Source organism: Oncorhynchus clarkii, chromosome 28 (assembly GCF_045791955.1).
Source record: "Oncorhynchus clarkii lewisi isolate Uvic-CL-2024 chromosome 28, UVic_Ocla_1.0, whole genome shotgun sequence".
NCBI classification, from domain to species: domain Eukaryota; kingdom Metazoa; phylum Chordata; class Actinopteri; order Salmoniformes; family Salmonidae; genus Oncorhynchus; species Oncorhynchus clarkii.
Window position 1 is genome coordinate 49745916 of NC_092174.1, and position 15542 is coordinate 49761457.

The 15542-nt window shown below is 42.1% G+C and overlaps 1 protein-coding gene across 3 annotated transcripts; it reads right to left on the reverse strand.

Moving 5' to 3' along the window:
* Nucleotides 1–2322: 2322 nt before the first annotated feature.
* On the reverse strand, nucleotides 2323–14908 carry LOC139387074 (clusterin-like 1 (retinal)). Of its 3 annotated transcripts, none has more exons than XM_071133060.1 (11): nucleotides 14796–14908; nucleotides 9484–9611; nucleotides 9215–9363; nucleotides 8388–8558; nucleotides 8163–8312; nucleotides 5131–5425; nucleotides 4868–4990; nucleotides 4692–4774; nucleotides 4472–4603; nucleotides 2692–2770; nucleotides 2323–2587 (listed from the first exon to the last, which is right to left on the reverse strand). In XM_071133060.1, exons 2-10 carry the CDS (start codon nucleotides 9584–9586, stop codon nucleotides 2738–2740), a joined length of 1239 nt encoding a protein of 412 aa, XP_070989161.1. In that variant the 5' UTR covers nucleotides 9587–9611; nucleotides 14796–14908; the 3' UTR covers nucleotides 2323–2587; nucleotides 2692–2737. The 3 variants fall into 3 exon arrangements, with proteins under 3 accessions (XP_070989161.1, XP_070989159.1, XP_070989160.1); XM_071133058.1 differs by having other exon boundaries at nucleotides 2692–2870; XM_071133059.1 differs by having other exon boundaries at nucleotides 2692–2870; nucleotides 14739–14908.
* Between the last annotated feature and the right edge of the window lie 634 nt (nucleotides 14909–15542).

Genomic DNA, 15542 nt, shown 5'->3' on the forward strand with positions numbered 1-15542 from the left:
CATAATATAGCCTACATAATAATAATAATAATAATAATAATATTGCCTAAATAATTCATTTTGTTCCTTAGGCTGCCTGCCCTGCTCCTGATTGATTCATTGTTAGTGTGTTGTTTATTAGTTTATTTAGTGTTGAAATGTTGAACATCAGTTGATAGTGACAGAATCATACCCTTGGTTTAATCATGATGGGGCGGCAGGGTAGCCTAGTGGTTAGAGCGTTGAACTAGTAACCGAAAGGTTGCAAGTTCATATCCCCGATCTGTCATTCTGCCCCTGAACGGCCTAGGTTCACTGTTCCTAGGCCGTCATTGAAAATAAGAATTTGTTCTTAACTGACTTGCCTAGTTAAATAAAGGTTAAAAAAAATATATGATAGTGACAGAATCATACCCTTGTCTTAATCATGATAGTAACAGAATCATACCCTTGGTTTAATCATGAGATCTATCCAAGCAAGGAATAAGGCATTTAAAAAATGTAAGAACTCTCAAGAACAGTCTGATTTGTCCTATATAACGGCCTAGGTTCACTGTTCCTAGGCCGTCATTGAAAATAAGAATTTGTTCTTAACTGACTTGCCTAGTTAAATAAAGGTTAAAAAAAATATATGATAGTGACAGAATCATACCCTTGTCTTAATCATGATAGTAACAGAATCATACCCTTGGTTTAATCATGAGATCTATCCAAGCAAGGAATAAGGCATTTAAAAAATGTAAGAACTCTCAAGAACAGTCTGATTTGTCCTATATAAACGTCACAGAAATTAAGCACAGAGCAGGATGGATGAAGCTAAGAGGGGTCACTTTGCTGAGAAAATCATTGAAAACAAAAATGACCCTAAAAAGCTTTGGAAATCATTTAAATAACTAGTACTACCAACTGAACAGGATATTAGTAGGCCTAGTTCGTTTCCACAAATGTCCAGAATGCCTACAGCACACTCATTGGATAGGCAACAAATCAACATGACATATTAATATATGAATCTGGTGAAATTCACACAGTGCTTTAACAACTGTTAGACTGATGTTAACCCTTTTACTACCCTTTTAATTTCACCAGGTTCATATATTAATATGTCATGCTGATTTGTTATTATGCATCCTGGGAGTAGAGGAGTGTGTACTTACGTTTTGCCCTGCGTGCTCAAATCATTTTGATGCACTATGAGAGGTAGGCACGCTTTTTCTGTCATCTTCAGAAAAGTTTGATTCTTTTAAGCACAAAGTCATACACACAGTGTTCTGTTCATGAATAATGTTGTATATTTAGAGGTTACTCATAAGTGGATGGTGCTTCTACACCTGCATTGCTTGCTGTTTGGGGTTTTAGGCTGGGTTTCTGTACAGCACTTTGAGATATCAGCTGATGTACGAAGGGCTATATAAATAAATTTGATTTGATTTATTGTTAAGATGTAATTGTACTTTTTAGGATGATATCAACATTCTGAATTCAACATGTGGTTAATAGCTAGCTAAGGTATTAGCAGGATATTGTATGTGTGAATGATGGCTAGCTCCTCGAATGATCCCAGTCCATCCTATTGTGCATCTGTTGTAGAAAGAGGCGACGATTCGCAGACCATATGTGCTCGACAAATGTTTTATTTCCTTTTGGATGCAGGTATGTGGTTTTATCTATGTAAAATATATGTTATGTGTTGATGCATAATAAGAAGAGGCTGTACTAATTTTTGGATTCAAAAATAATTTTGATGCACTATGAGAGAAAGAGGCGACGATTCGCAGAACATATGTGCTCAATAAATGTATTATTTTCTTTTGGATGCAGATGCAGGATGCAGAGAGTGAATTCTGCTTAATTAAAACTACCTGACCTCCAAAGTCCACGTCTATAGTCTCAATCAACACAACGCAGAGTTACAGCGGTGCAGCACAGCACCGGTTACATCAGCAAGAGCAGGGCAGTCTGGGGCTAGTGATTGAGAATGCCTATCCATTGCAGTGTGTAATGCAGTGTAGCCTAGTTTTTTATACAGCACAAAAAAAATCAGGAAGGACGTACATTTTCTTAGAAATATAACTTTGCCCTGTGCTTCTTCAAGCATGCTCTTCATATAGTATAGACTTTGGATCATTTGAATGAGACCACACTAGGTGAACGTGATATAGCGCACCCAGCAGAGAATCGGGGATGAGGGGCCTTATTTATCCCTGTAATACTGAATTTGTAACAGAGAAGCTTTGTTAATTTCACCATTTGTAGCTTTTGTATGCTAGCTGAGTACCACTAGTAAAAAAAGTTCTGAATTTTTGAAGTTTGAAGCCAAAAAGTCAGTGTTAAATGAAAATGTACTTGAATCTAGGTCCTCCTTTTATTGTACAACATGCAACATGACAACTGGTACAAGTTACTTTGGTTCAATTTTACATGTAATCAATTCCAACATTACAATAAGTTGTCTCGTTAATCTTAAAATGTTCCCTAAATAAATAAATATTCATTTGTTTACAAAACTATATACATTAAATATAGTAAACAAAAACACACAGCGTACTGTCCACTAACTATGACATGACATTGAGTGAACTTTCTTCATGCTTAGTCGTCATTGTGTCTGAAAGCAGAAAATAGCATTCATCAACACAGGCATGTTCAGTGGCGCTATGGAATGTTGTTCGGTAAAAATGTTTAGTTTAACGTAGTAGTAGTATATATTACCTGAACATCTGCTTGTACATCTCCAGGGCCTCCTGAGCGACAAAATTTATAAAGGCGGGGTCCTGCAGCTCCACACCAGCTGGAATGGTCAGGAGGAGAGGAGGAGAGTTTAGGATGTTCAGCTCCACCTTGGTGTCTCCCCCTGACGAGCTGCCTCCATCAACTCCCTCTGACACCACCTGGGTAAAAAAAACAATGTGTTGTACTCTTACTGACACCACCTGGGTAGAATCAACAATAAATTGTGATCATGCTGAGACCACCTGGGTAGAAACAACATACTGTACTCATACTGACAACACCTGGGTAGAAACAACAATATACTGACACCACCTGGGTAGAAACAACAATATACTGACACCTCCTGGGTAGAAACAACAATATACTGACACCACCTGGGTAGAAACAACAATATACTGACACCACCTGGGTAGAAACAACAATATACTGACACCTCCTGGGTAGAAACAACAATATACTGACACCACCTGGGTAGAAACAACAATATACTGACACCTCCTGGGTAGAAACAACAATATACTGACACCTCCTGGGTAGAAACAACAATATACTGACACCTCCTGGGTAGAAACAACAATATACTGACACCACCTGGGTAGAAACAACAATATACTGACGCCACCTGGGTAGAAACAACAATATACTGACACCACCTGGGTAGAAACAACAATATACTAACACCACCTGGGTAGAAACAACAATATACTGACACCACCTGGGTAGAAACAACAATATACTGACACCTCCTGGGTAGAAACAACAATATACTAACACCACCTGGGTAGAAACAACAATATACTGACAACACCTGGGTAGAAACAACAATATACTGACACCTCCTGGGTAGAATCAACAATATACTGACGCCTCCTGGGTAGAAACAACAATATACTGACACCTCCTGGGTAGAAACAACAATATACTGACACCACCTGGGTAGAAACAACAATATACTGACACCACCTGGGTAAAAACAACAAAATACTGACACCTCCTGGGTAGAAACAACAATATACTGACACCACCTGGGTAGAAACAACAATATACTGACACCTCCTGGGTAGAAACAACAATATACTGACACCTCCTGGGTAGAAACAACAATATACTGACACCACCTGGGTAGAAACAACAATATACTAACACCACCTGGGTAGAAACAACAATATACTGACACCTCCTGGGTAGAAACAACAATATACTGACACCACCTGGGTAGAAACAACAATATACTGACACCACCTGGGTAGAAACAACAAAATACTGACACCACCTGGGTAGAAACAACAATATACTGACACCACCTGGGTCGAAACAACAATATACTGACACCACCTGGGTAGAAACAACAATATACTGACACCTCCTGGGTAGAAACAACAATATACTGACACCACCTGGGTAGAAACAACAATATACTGACACCACCTGGGTAGAAACAACAATTTACTGACACCACCTGGGTAGAAACAACAATATACTGACACCTCCTGGGTAGAAACAACAATATACTGACACCTCCTGGGTAGAAACAATATGCTGTACTAATATTGACACCTCCTGGGTAGAAACAACAATATACTGACACCACAATATAAACCTTTCTCTAATAAGAGCATGTTGTTTTCAGGGATTTAAGCAAATGAATGCCTCGGTTATTCATTTAAGTTTTACGGTATGTACTTACTGTCTGTCTGTCTGTCTGTCTGTCTGTCTGTCTGTCTGTCTGTCTGTCTGTCTGTCTGTCTGTCTGTCTGACCTTTCTGATGCGGAATTTGGTATCAGGTGTGGTGTTGTTGTTGACCATTTCTGTCACCCAGCTGAACTCAGTAGCCATGTTGCTTATCCAGCTCGCCGTGTCACCTGTGTGCTGCTGCACAATGCTCAGAACCTGGAGTAATGGATTAAACAGAACGGATGGTATGTTATCCTATGCTATGCTATGATACGGAATGCTACACAATGCTATGCTATGTTACCTCGTCGTACTGCTCCTTCGACATGTCCCGCAGCTGAGACACCTCATCCAGTTCCACATGCAGCTCCCGCACACTGGGACACTCTGACACACATAGGGGACAGGAGGCAGTTGGAGAGTGTGTGTGTGTGTGTGGTTTTTTTTGTGTGTGTGTGTGTGTGTGTGTGTGTGTGTTACCTGTGAGCAGCACCCCTTGGCAGGACTGACACTGGTTCTGCAGCTGCCAGCATTCTGAAGTCTGCCTCCTCAACTCTCTACACAACTTCCTGTTCTGGAGGAAATGAGGGAACAGCTCCCTCTCTGGACCAGAGGAACAGATTATCTGTCATTAACTATTATAGCTATCAATAGGGTTTCTAGTTCTGTGTTGGGTTCGGTTAGGGTTATCTCTTTGTAATAGAACAATATCAATAATGTTTCTAGTTTTGTGTTGGAGCTACCTCTCTTCCTCTCCTCCTCCACAACGTCTTTGAGGTCATCAAACACTCGTGTGACCACGTCCCCAAAGTCCTCCACAACACTCTTCCCAAAGTTAAAGAAGGAGTCCAGGACCTCCTCCAGCCCCACTCTGTGGATGAAGCCCAAGTCCATCCCCAGGGAGAAGGGGTCCTGGGTAGGCTGTTGGCCCCGGGCTTGGCCTCTGCTCTGGGGGTCAAAGGCCTTCTGGAGGTTTTGGTCCAGTTTACCTTGCATCTTGTCCACCAGCACCACACTGCGCTCAAACAGGGAGCCCACCTGGGAGGGAGAGAACAGGTCAACTAACACTACATCACTAGTCAACTGACACTACATCACTAGTCAACTGACACTACATCACTAGTCAACTGACACTACATCACTAGTCAAATGACACTACATCACTAGACAACTGACACTACATCACTAGTCAACTAACACTACTTCACTAGTGAACTGACACTACCTCACTAGTGAACTGACACTACATCACTAGTCAACTGACACTACCTCACTAGTCAACTGACAATACCTCATTAGTCAACTGACACTGTCTCACTAGTCAACTAACTCTACCTCACTAGTCAACTAACTCTACCTCACTCGTCAACTGGCACTGCCTCACTAGTCAACTGACAATACATCACTAGTCAACTGGAACTACCTCCCCATTTATCTGAACCTACTTCTGCAGTTAACTGACACCACCTCACTAGTCAACTGGCACTACATCACTAGTCAACTGGCACTACATCACTAGTCAACGGACACTACATCACTAGTCAACGGACACTACCTCACTAGTCAACTGATACTACTTCACTGGTCAACTGACTAAACCTTACTAGTCAACTGACACTACCTCAAACATCAACTGACACTACCTCAATAGCAAACTGACACTACCTAACTAATCAACTGATTCTACCTCAGAAAGCAACTGACAATACCTCACTTGTCAACTGACAATACCTCACAAGTTAACTGACACGACCTCACTAGTCAACTAACTCTACCTCACTAGTCAACTGACACAACCTCACTAGTCAACTAACTCTACCTCACTAGTCAACTGACAATACCTCACTAGTCAACTGACACTACCTCAAACATCAACTGACACTACCTCACTAGTCAACTGACACGGACACACTAGTCAACTAACTCTACCACACTAGTCAACTAACTCTACCTCACTACTCAACTGACTCTACCTCACTAGTCAACTGACACTGCCTCACTAGTCAATGGACTCTACCTCAGAAAGCAACTGACAATACCTCACTTGTCAACTGACAATACCTCACTAGTCAACTGACACAACCTCACTAGTCAACTAACTCTACCTCACTAGTCAACTGACAATACCTCACTAGTCAACTGACACTGCCTCACTAGTCAACTAACTCTACCTCACTAGTCAACTGACACTACATCACTAGTCAACTGACACTACATCACTAGTCAAATGACACTACATCACTAGACAACTGACACTACATCACTAGTCAACTAACACTACTTCACTAGTGAACTGACACTACATCACTAGTCAACTGACACTACCTCACTAGTCAACTGACAATACCTCATTAGTCAACTGACACTGTCTCACTAGTCAACTAACTCTACCTCACTAGTCAACTAACTCTACCTCACTCGTCAACTGGCACTGCCTCACTAGTCAACTGACAATACATCACTAGTCAACTGGAACTACCTCCCCATTTATCTGAACCTACTTCTGCAGTTAACTGACACCACCTCACTAGTCAACTGGCACTACATCACTAGTCAACTGGCACTACATCACTAGTCAACGGACACTACATCACTAGTCAACGGACACTACCTCACTAGTCAACTGATACTACTTCACTGGTCAACTGACTAAACCTTACTAGTCAACTGACACTACCTCAAACATCAACTGACACTACCTCAATAGCAAACTGACACTACCTAACTAATCAACTGATTCTACCTCAGAAAGCAACTGACAATACCTCACTTGTCAACTGACAATACCTCACAAGTTAACTGACACGACCTCACTAGTCAACTAACTCTACCTCACTAGTCAACTGACACAACCTCACTAGTAAACTAACTCTACCTCACTAGTCAACTGACAATACCTCACTAGTCAACTGACACTACCTCAAACATCAACTGACACTACCTCACTAGTCAACTGACACGGACACACTAGTCAACTAACTCTACCACACTAGTCAACTAACTCTACCTCACTACTCAACTGACTCTACCTCACTAGTCAACTGACACTGCCTCACTAGTCAATGGACTCTACCTCAGAAAGCAACTGACAATACCTCACTTGTCAACTGACAATACCTCACTAGTCAACTGACACAACCTCACTAGTCAACTAACTCTACCTCACTAGTCAACTGACAATACCTCACTAGTCAACTGACACTGCCTCACTAGTCAACTAACTCTACCTCACTAGTCAACTGACACTACATCACTAGTCAACTGACACTACATCACTAGTCAAATGACACTACATCACTAGACAACTGACACTACATCACTAGTCAACTAACACTACTTCACTAGTGAACTGACACTACCTCACTAGTGAACTGACACTACATCACTAGTCAACTGACACTACCTCACTGGTCAACTGATGCTACCTCGCTAGTCTACTGATGCTACCTCGTTAGTCAACTGACGCTACCTCGCTAGTCAACTGATGCTACCTCGCTAGTCTACTGACGCTACCTCGCTAGTCTACTGATGCTACCTCACTGGTCAACTGACGCTACCTCGCTAGTCTACTGATGCTACCTCGCTAGTCTACTGACGCTACCTCGCTAGTCTACTGATTCTACCTCGCTAGTCAACTGACACTAACTCGCTAATCAACTGACACTACCTCGCTCATCAAACAAGATGGATAAACAGAATAAACTGACAATGAGAACAATGGAAATTGACTTCCGACTTAGTGGTGACATTTTCTGTAGATGGACTTGTCCAGTACCTTGGCGATGAGGCTGTTGAAGGAGTCTTCTATGCGAACTACCTCCCTGTCGGGTTTATCAGCGCTCTGGTTCACCAACATATCTCCATCTAGAGGACGTGGGTCTCTCTGGCCGAACCGAGATGACACCCCGCGGAAGAAGTTCTCTACCTGGCCAGGGGGAGGGTGTTAGGTGAGGTGAGGTTAATTTAGTGTGTGTGTGTGTGTGTGTGTGTGTCTGTGTACCTTGGCCTGGAAGGAGCTGAAGCCCTGCCTGCATGTGGAGGTGTAGAAGGTCTTACAGGCGTCCTCCAGACACAGCCAACATGCCTCCCATTCCTCCTTTAGAGACTCCTGGCACTGATGCTCCGCCTCCTCCAGCTTTAGCTCCACCTCCTGGTATTGCTGGGCCACACCCTAATGGACAACAACAATACTATATAACGTCTGACCTCTAACCCTGATCTCTGACATCTCATGCTCTGAACATAGCCACTTTGGTCCACCACCTAAACCTTAAAGTAAGATTCACCACAAACTCTAGAAGGTAAAGACAGACCCCAAATCCTCAAATTTAAAGATGGACCACAAATCCTAAAAGGTAAATATGGCCTGCAACCCTAGAAGGTAAAGATGGCCTTCAAACCCTAGAAGGTAAAGATGGCCTTCAAACCCTAAAAGGTAAATATGGACTTCCAACCCTAGAAGGTAAAGATGGCCTTCAAACCCTAGAAGGTAAAGATGGCCTTCAAACCCTAGAAGGTAAATATGTCCTTCAAACCCTAGAAGGTAAATATGGCCTTCAAACCCTAGAAGGTAAATATGGCCTTCAAACCCTAGAAGGTAAATATGGCCTTCAAACCCTAGAAGGTAAATATGGCCTTCAAACCCTAGAAGGTAAATATGGCCTTCAAACCCTAGAAGATAAAATATGGCCTTCAAACCCTAGAAGGTAAATATGGCCTTCAAACCCTAGAAGGTAAATATGGCCTTCAAACCCTAGAAGGTAAATATGGCCTTCAAACCCTAGAAGGTAAATATGGCCTTCAAACCCTAAAGGTAAAGATACATACCTTCTTCTTGTCACTGCTGTGTTGGAGAGACTTCATCAGGTCTTCATGTTTCTCCTCATTCTTCACCAGTACCTCCTTCATCTGTTTCACTCCATACAGAGCTCTCCTCACCTCCTCATCCACCAGCTTCTCCCCAACATCAGACAGTTCTGAGAGACAGAAGGAGGGGTGTGTGTGTGTGTGTGTGTGTGTGTGTGTGTGTGTGTGTGTGTGTGTGTGTGTGTGTGTGTGTGTGTGTGTGTGTGTGTGTGTGTGTGTGTTAGACTCACGCTTCAGGGTGTCCTCTGAGATGCCTGCTGCAGTGTCTTCTGCTGCGCATTGCAAGACCCCCAATGACATGACCAACACAACCCAACCAATCAGAAACCTCATCTTGTCCGATCACAGGAAGCTCAGTCTGGAAGAGAAGAAACCATGAAATACTGGAGGCAGTTACTTTTACTTCCGCATTTATATGCGAAGTGACACGCGCACACACACGCGCGCGCGCGCACACACACACACACACACACATAAAATTGTGTAATTAAACTGCCAGATTTTTATGGGGACTTATTATTGTGCTAATTAAATTTCAACGGTGCTGCAGAAATCGACTCCAGGGGGTTAAAACCTGTTAGGGATAGGAGGCAGTATTTTCACTTTGGATGAATTGCGTGCCCATAGTAAACTGCCTCCTACTCTGTCCTAGATGCTAATATAAGCATATATTATTATCATTGGATAGAAACCACTCTGACATTTCTAAAACTGTTTGAATTATGTATGTGAGTATAACATAACTCATAGGGCAGGCAAACTTCCAAACAGGAATTGGAAATTCTGGGACTGGTTGAATTTCAAGTCATCGCCTATTCACATCCAAACAAGATATGGATCTGTTCGCACTTCCTACACCTTCCACTAGATGTCAACAGTCAGTAGAACGTGGAATGAAGCCTCTAGTGTGACGTGGGACCGGATGGGAGGGGAATGAGTCAGTAGTCTGTCAGAATGCCAGTTCCTGGTTGAGCATATTACTGTTGCCATAGCCTTGCGTTCCATTACCCTGTAGACAAAAACGAATGCTCCGGTTGGAACGTTATTGGATATATATGAAAATAACATCCTGAAGATTGATTCTCTACTTAGTTTGACCAGTTTATTCGACCTGGAATATGACTTTTTGAAGTTTTCGTCCGAGTTCGCCTGGACCAGGGGCGCTAGCGGAAGTTCAGCATAACAGCATGATTGACATTTGAAGGCATTGTTCTCACGTTAGCTGAGACAATAATGACTAAATGATGTTTACATTTCAATCAGAACTATGACTACACAGAATACTATTATGTTACTGTATGGATGTATGAATCTTATTATAATCATAGTACTGAATATAATGTGTGTAATTATAATCAAGAATTAGAACAAAGACTGTCTGTTCCTTGGTAGAAACTAATGAAGTTATCGTCAGACTGGCTAGAACGCTGTGTTCCTTGCGGGACATCTTGTCTCTACACAGGGAGAGGAGAGACCTTGGGCTGGTAGTAAATTATTTTACAGGTGGTGGACGATGTGGGAAGGCTTGTGAACTATACTGCCATTGTATCGGAGTGGGGGAAGGACCGTTTAAAACCTATGATGTCATTTTTAGTTTATAACCTGTTGTAAATTGTACCATGATCAGTACTCTCGAGTATAAACGCTATTGATTGATTTTGAGACTGGTCTCTGTCCATTTTATGCAAATAAGTATCTTACAAATTCTTAGAAATGGGCTGAGTGTATTGATTGAATTGGTTAATAAACATATAGGAATCAAATTCCTTTAACAGCCGCATATGTCGGCTCAATCGGAAATGACCCTTACATAACTATTGCTCAATCTGCAACGCTTCAGCGATCCAGATTGAATAGAGCCCCTAATCTAATCTTGTGAGTTAAAAGGATTTAGATTTGAGGTTGAGCTGGTAAACATCCCTTTTCCAGACAGAACTATGCAACAAGACTGGATTAGTACAGTGTGATGGAGAACAACAGCAGTTTAGTGGAATTTATTTTATCTTATAGGTTGAGTTAAGATGGTTAGTTTAGTTAAGGTTATTCAGTAGATCAGTAGAATACCATGAGGATACTAACAAAGGATGACAAAGGGGTGAAACAGCTTTAGGGTTTGGCGACAAGTAAGGTTAGAGGTTTAGGGGTCCCCTAAACTTAACCCAACCTCATGGAAACATGGGGCCTGGAAACAGGCCTCTCTCTTACTGACATCATAATTCTGTTGACTGTTCCTCGAGTTATCTAGAGCTACCTCTCCACTTCTGTCTCGTTACACAATCATTATATCCAATCATTACATGTGAACATAACTCAACTACTGTAGCTCACCCTACATTTGTCAAATCTGACCACAACTCTATCCTCCTGATTCCTGCTTACAAGTAAAAACTCAAACAGGAAGTACCAGTGACGCACCCGCACAAGCGGATGTTAAGCTACAGGACTGTTTCACACAGACTGGAATATGGTCTGGGATTCTTCCGGTGGCGTTGAGGAATTTACCACATCAGTCACTGTCTTCATTAACAAGTGCATTGACGACATCGCCCCCACAGTGACAGGAAGTACATATCCCAACCAGAAGCCATGGATTACAGGCAACATCCGCACTGAGCTAAAGCTGCCTCTTTCAAGGAGTGGGACACTAATCTGTATGCTTATAAGAAATCTCGCTACACCATTCCGACAAACTTTCAAACAGTAAAAGCGTCAATACAGAACTGAGATCTAATCCTGCTACACTGGCTCTGATGCTCGTTGGATGTGGCAGGGCTTGCAAACTATCACGGATTATAAAGGGAAGCCCAGCCACAAGCTGTCTAGTGACGTGGGCCGACAAGACAAGCTAAATGCCTTCTATGCTTCGAGGCAAGCAACATTTAAATATGTATGAGAGCAACAGCTCTTCTGGACGGCTGTGTGATCACGCTCTCTGTCGATGTGAGTAAGAAGTTTAAACAGGTCAACATTCATTAGTTCGTAGGGCCAGATATATTACCAGGACATGTACTCAGAGCATGGGCTGACCACCTGGCAAGTGTCTTCACTGACATTTTCAAACTCTCTCTGACCTAGTCTATAATACCCATGTTTCAAGCAGACCACCATAGTTCCTATGTGCAAGAATGCCAAGGTAACCTGTCTAAATGACAACCGACCCAGAGCACTCACATCTGTAGCCTTGAAGAGCTTTGAAAAGCTGGTCATGCCTCACATCAACACCATCATCCCACACGTTTCCACAAAATGAACACCTACGTGAGAATGCTGTTCATAGACTACAGCTCAGCGTTCAACACCATAATACCCTCAAAGCTCATCACTGAGCTAAGGTCCCTTGGACTGAGCACATCCCTCTGCAATTGGATCCTGGACTTCCTGATGGAACGTCCCCAGGTGGTGAGGATAGGCAACAACACATCCGCCACTCTGACCCTCAACACGGGGGCCCCTCAGAGGTGTGTGCTGTTTCCCCTCCTTCATTCCCTGTTCACCCACGACTCCAACACCATAATCAAGTTTGCCGATGACACAATGGTGGATGGCCTGATCACAGACAACAATGAGACTATAGGGAGGAGGGCAAAGACCAGGCAGTGTGGTGCCAGAACAGCAACCTCTCTCTCAGCGTCATAACACAAAGGAGCTTATCAAGGACTACAGTAAACGGAGGGTTGAACACAATCCCATTCACATCGAAGGGGCTTTAGTGGAGCGGGTAGTGGAGTGGGTCGAGGGCTTCAAGTTCCTCGGTGTCCACATTGCTAAGGACCTATCATGGTCCAAATGCCTCTTCTCCTTCAGGAAGATGAAAAGCTTTGGCATGGGACCTCTGATCCTCAAAAAGTTATACTGCTGGACAATATGTATTTGTATTTATTATGGATCTCCATTAGTTCCTGTCAAGGCAGCAGCTACTCTTCCTGGGGTTTATTATGGATCCCTATTAGCTGTTGCCAAGGTCGCAGCTACCCTTCCTGGGGTCCGGCAAAATTAAGGCAGTTATACCATTTTAAAAACATTACAATACATTCATTACAGAATTCACAACACACTAAGTGTGTGCCCTCAGGCCCTACTCCACTACCACATATCTACAACGCAAAATCCATGTGTACATGTGTGTATAGTGCGTATGTTATTGTGTGTGTATGCATGTGTCTGAGAGCATGTTGTCTGGCCACATCACCGCTTTGTACGGCAACTGCTCGGCATCCGACCGCAAGGCTCTACAGAGGGTAGTGCGTACAGCCAGTACATCACTGGGGCTAAGCTTCCTGCCATCCAGGATATCTATACCAGGAGGTGTCAGAGGAAGGCCCTACAAATGTCCAAAGACCCAGCCACCCTGGTCATAGACTCTTCTCTCTGCTACAGCACGGCAAGCGATACCGGAGTGCCAAGTCTAGATCCAAAAGGCTTCTTAACAACTTATACCCTCAAGCCATTAGACTCCTGAACAGCTATTCAAATGGCTACCCATTCTATTTGAATTGTCCCACAACACCCCCTTTTTTACGCTGCTGTTACTCTTCGTTATTAACCATGCATATTCACTAACCCTAACCCTAACCCTACCTACATGTACATATTATTTTTATTGTTTTATTTTTTATTTATTTTAGTATATAATTTCTTAACCCTTATTTTTCATAAAACTGTTGTTAAGAGCTTGTAAGTAAGCATTTCACTGTAAAGTCTACACCAGTTGTATGTGAAAGGTGCATGTGAAAAATACAATTTGGATTGTAGACAAAGAAAAGCTCTCCAGTAGGTCTACCAAAACATTCAAGGGCCATTTTCTCAAAAGAGGGTTTGCAGTTTTATTAACTTTCAAAGCAGAATTACTTTCCCATTTTTTGTATGCCATTTTCTAGCTCGGAGTATCTACCTTTATCCAATGTAAAAAACACATTTTCAAATATTGCAACATAGGACTGAATCGAGCTGGTTGGTCACTACTGTAGTTACCTCAGGTCCATTCTAGCAGAATAGCCAGATACTGTATAAGGTCGTTTTTTTTCCAGCACCACAACATCTCACTGGTACTCATCTTGTTGTGTTTGATGACAGTAGTTAATGTGCCCCCAAGACAACAACCAACAGTCCCTCTCATATTCACATGTCCACATACTGCCTCGTTCTGCCTCTCTGACATTGCTCACAGAATATTTATACAGTATATTCTTAATTCCATTTCTGTGTATTGTTGTGAAATTGTTAAATGTTACTGTTAGATACTGTATTACTGCACTGTTAGAATTAGAAACACAAGCATTTCGCTACACCCGCAATAACATCCGCTAAACACGTGTATGTGACAAATAAAATTTGATTTGATTTTGACAACAACCAACCCTGTCATATTCACATATACACATACTGCCCCAAGGACAACAAACAACCTCACCCTCTCAAATTCACATGTTCACATACTGCCCCAAGGACAACATAGGACAGTATGTGTGTTCAGTATTCTACTCACCAGTAGAAGCTAACAGGTTGTTGTCCTTGTTACTGAGGTGTGTCAAGGTGTACTCACCAGTAGAAGCTAGCAGGTTGTTGTCCTTGGTATTGAGTAATGTGTTTCTGAGTACTGTGTCCCCGTGTGTGTGTTTAGTGTTCTGTAGGGATTGTGCTGTTGATCTGTACTTGTCTTGTTCCACTTCTGCTGTTCCAGACTGGACGGTTGTAATCCTATTAGTTTCTTTATTACCTCATGGTCACAGATAATCCACTGGTCAACACATATAGGGTCTATTTCCTGGATACAGATTAAGTCTTGGATTACGAAGAAATAGAGAATTCATAAAAAATGCTATTTAGTCTAGGATCACAGCTTTTTAGTCCAGGAATCGTTGTCAGAACAAGCGATACGTGCTAAAGTCCAACCTAAAATATTTAATAGAAAAACCAAAACCTGTAACACCTTCCCCCTTACGACAACAAATATACCATATATTATCACAACCAACAGAAAATAACTTCCATTGCCCAACATAATCAACTTAAAAGCATCGCTACTCAAATATGTCGCCTTCTCCAATTTAAACCGGCTGTCAAGCATTAAATCCAAGACAAAAGCAGCCATATATTTTTCTAAATACAGTACCAGTCAAAAGTTTAAGGGTTGTTCATTACTTTTTACTATTTTCTACATTGTAGAACAATAGTGAAGGCATCAAAACTATGAAATAACACATATGTAATCATGTAGTAACCAAAATAGTGTTAAACAAAATATATCTGATATTTGAGAATCTTCAAAGTAGCACCCTTTCCTAGATGA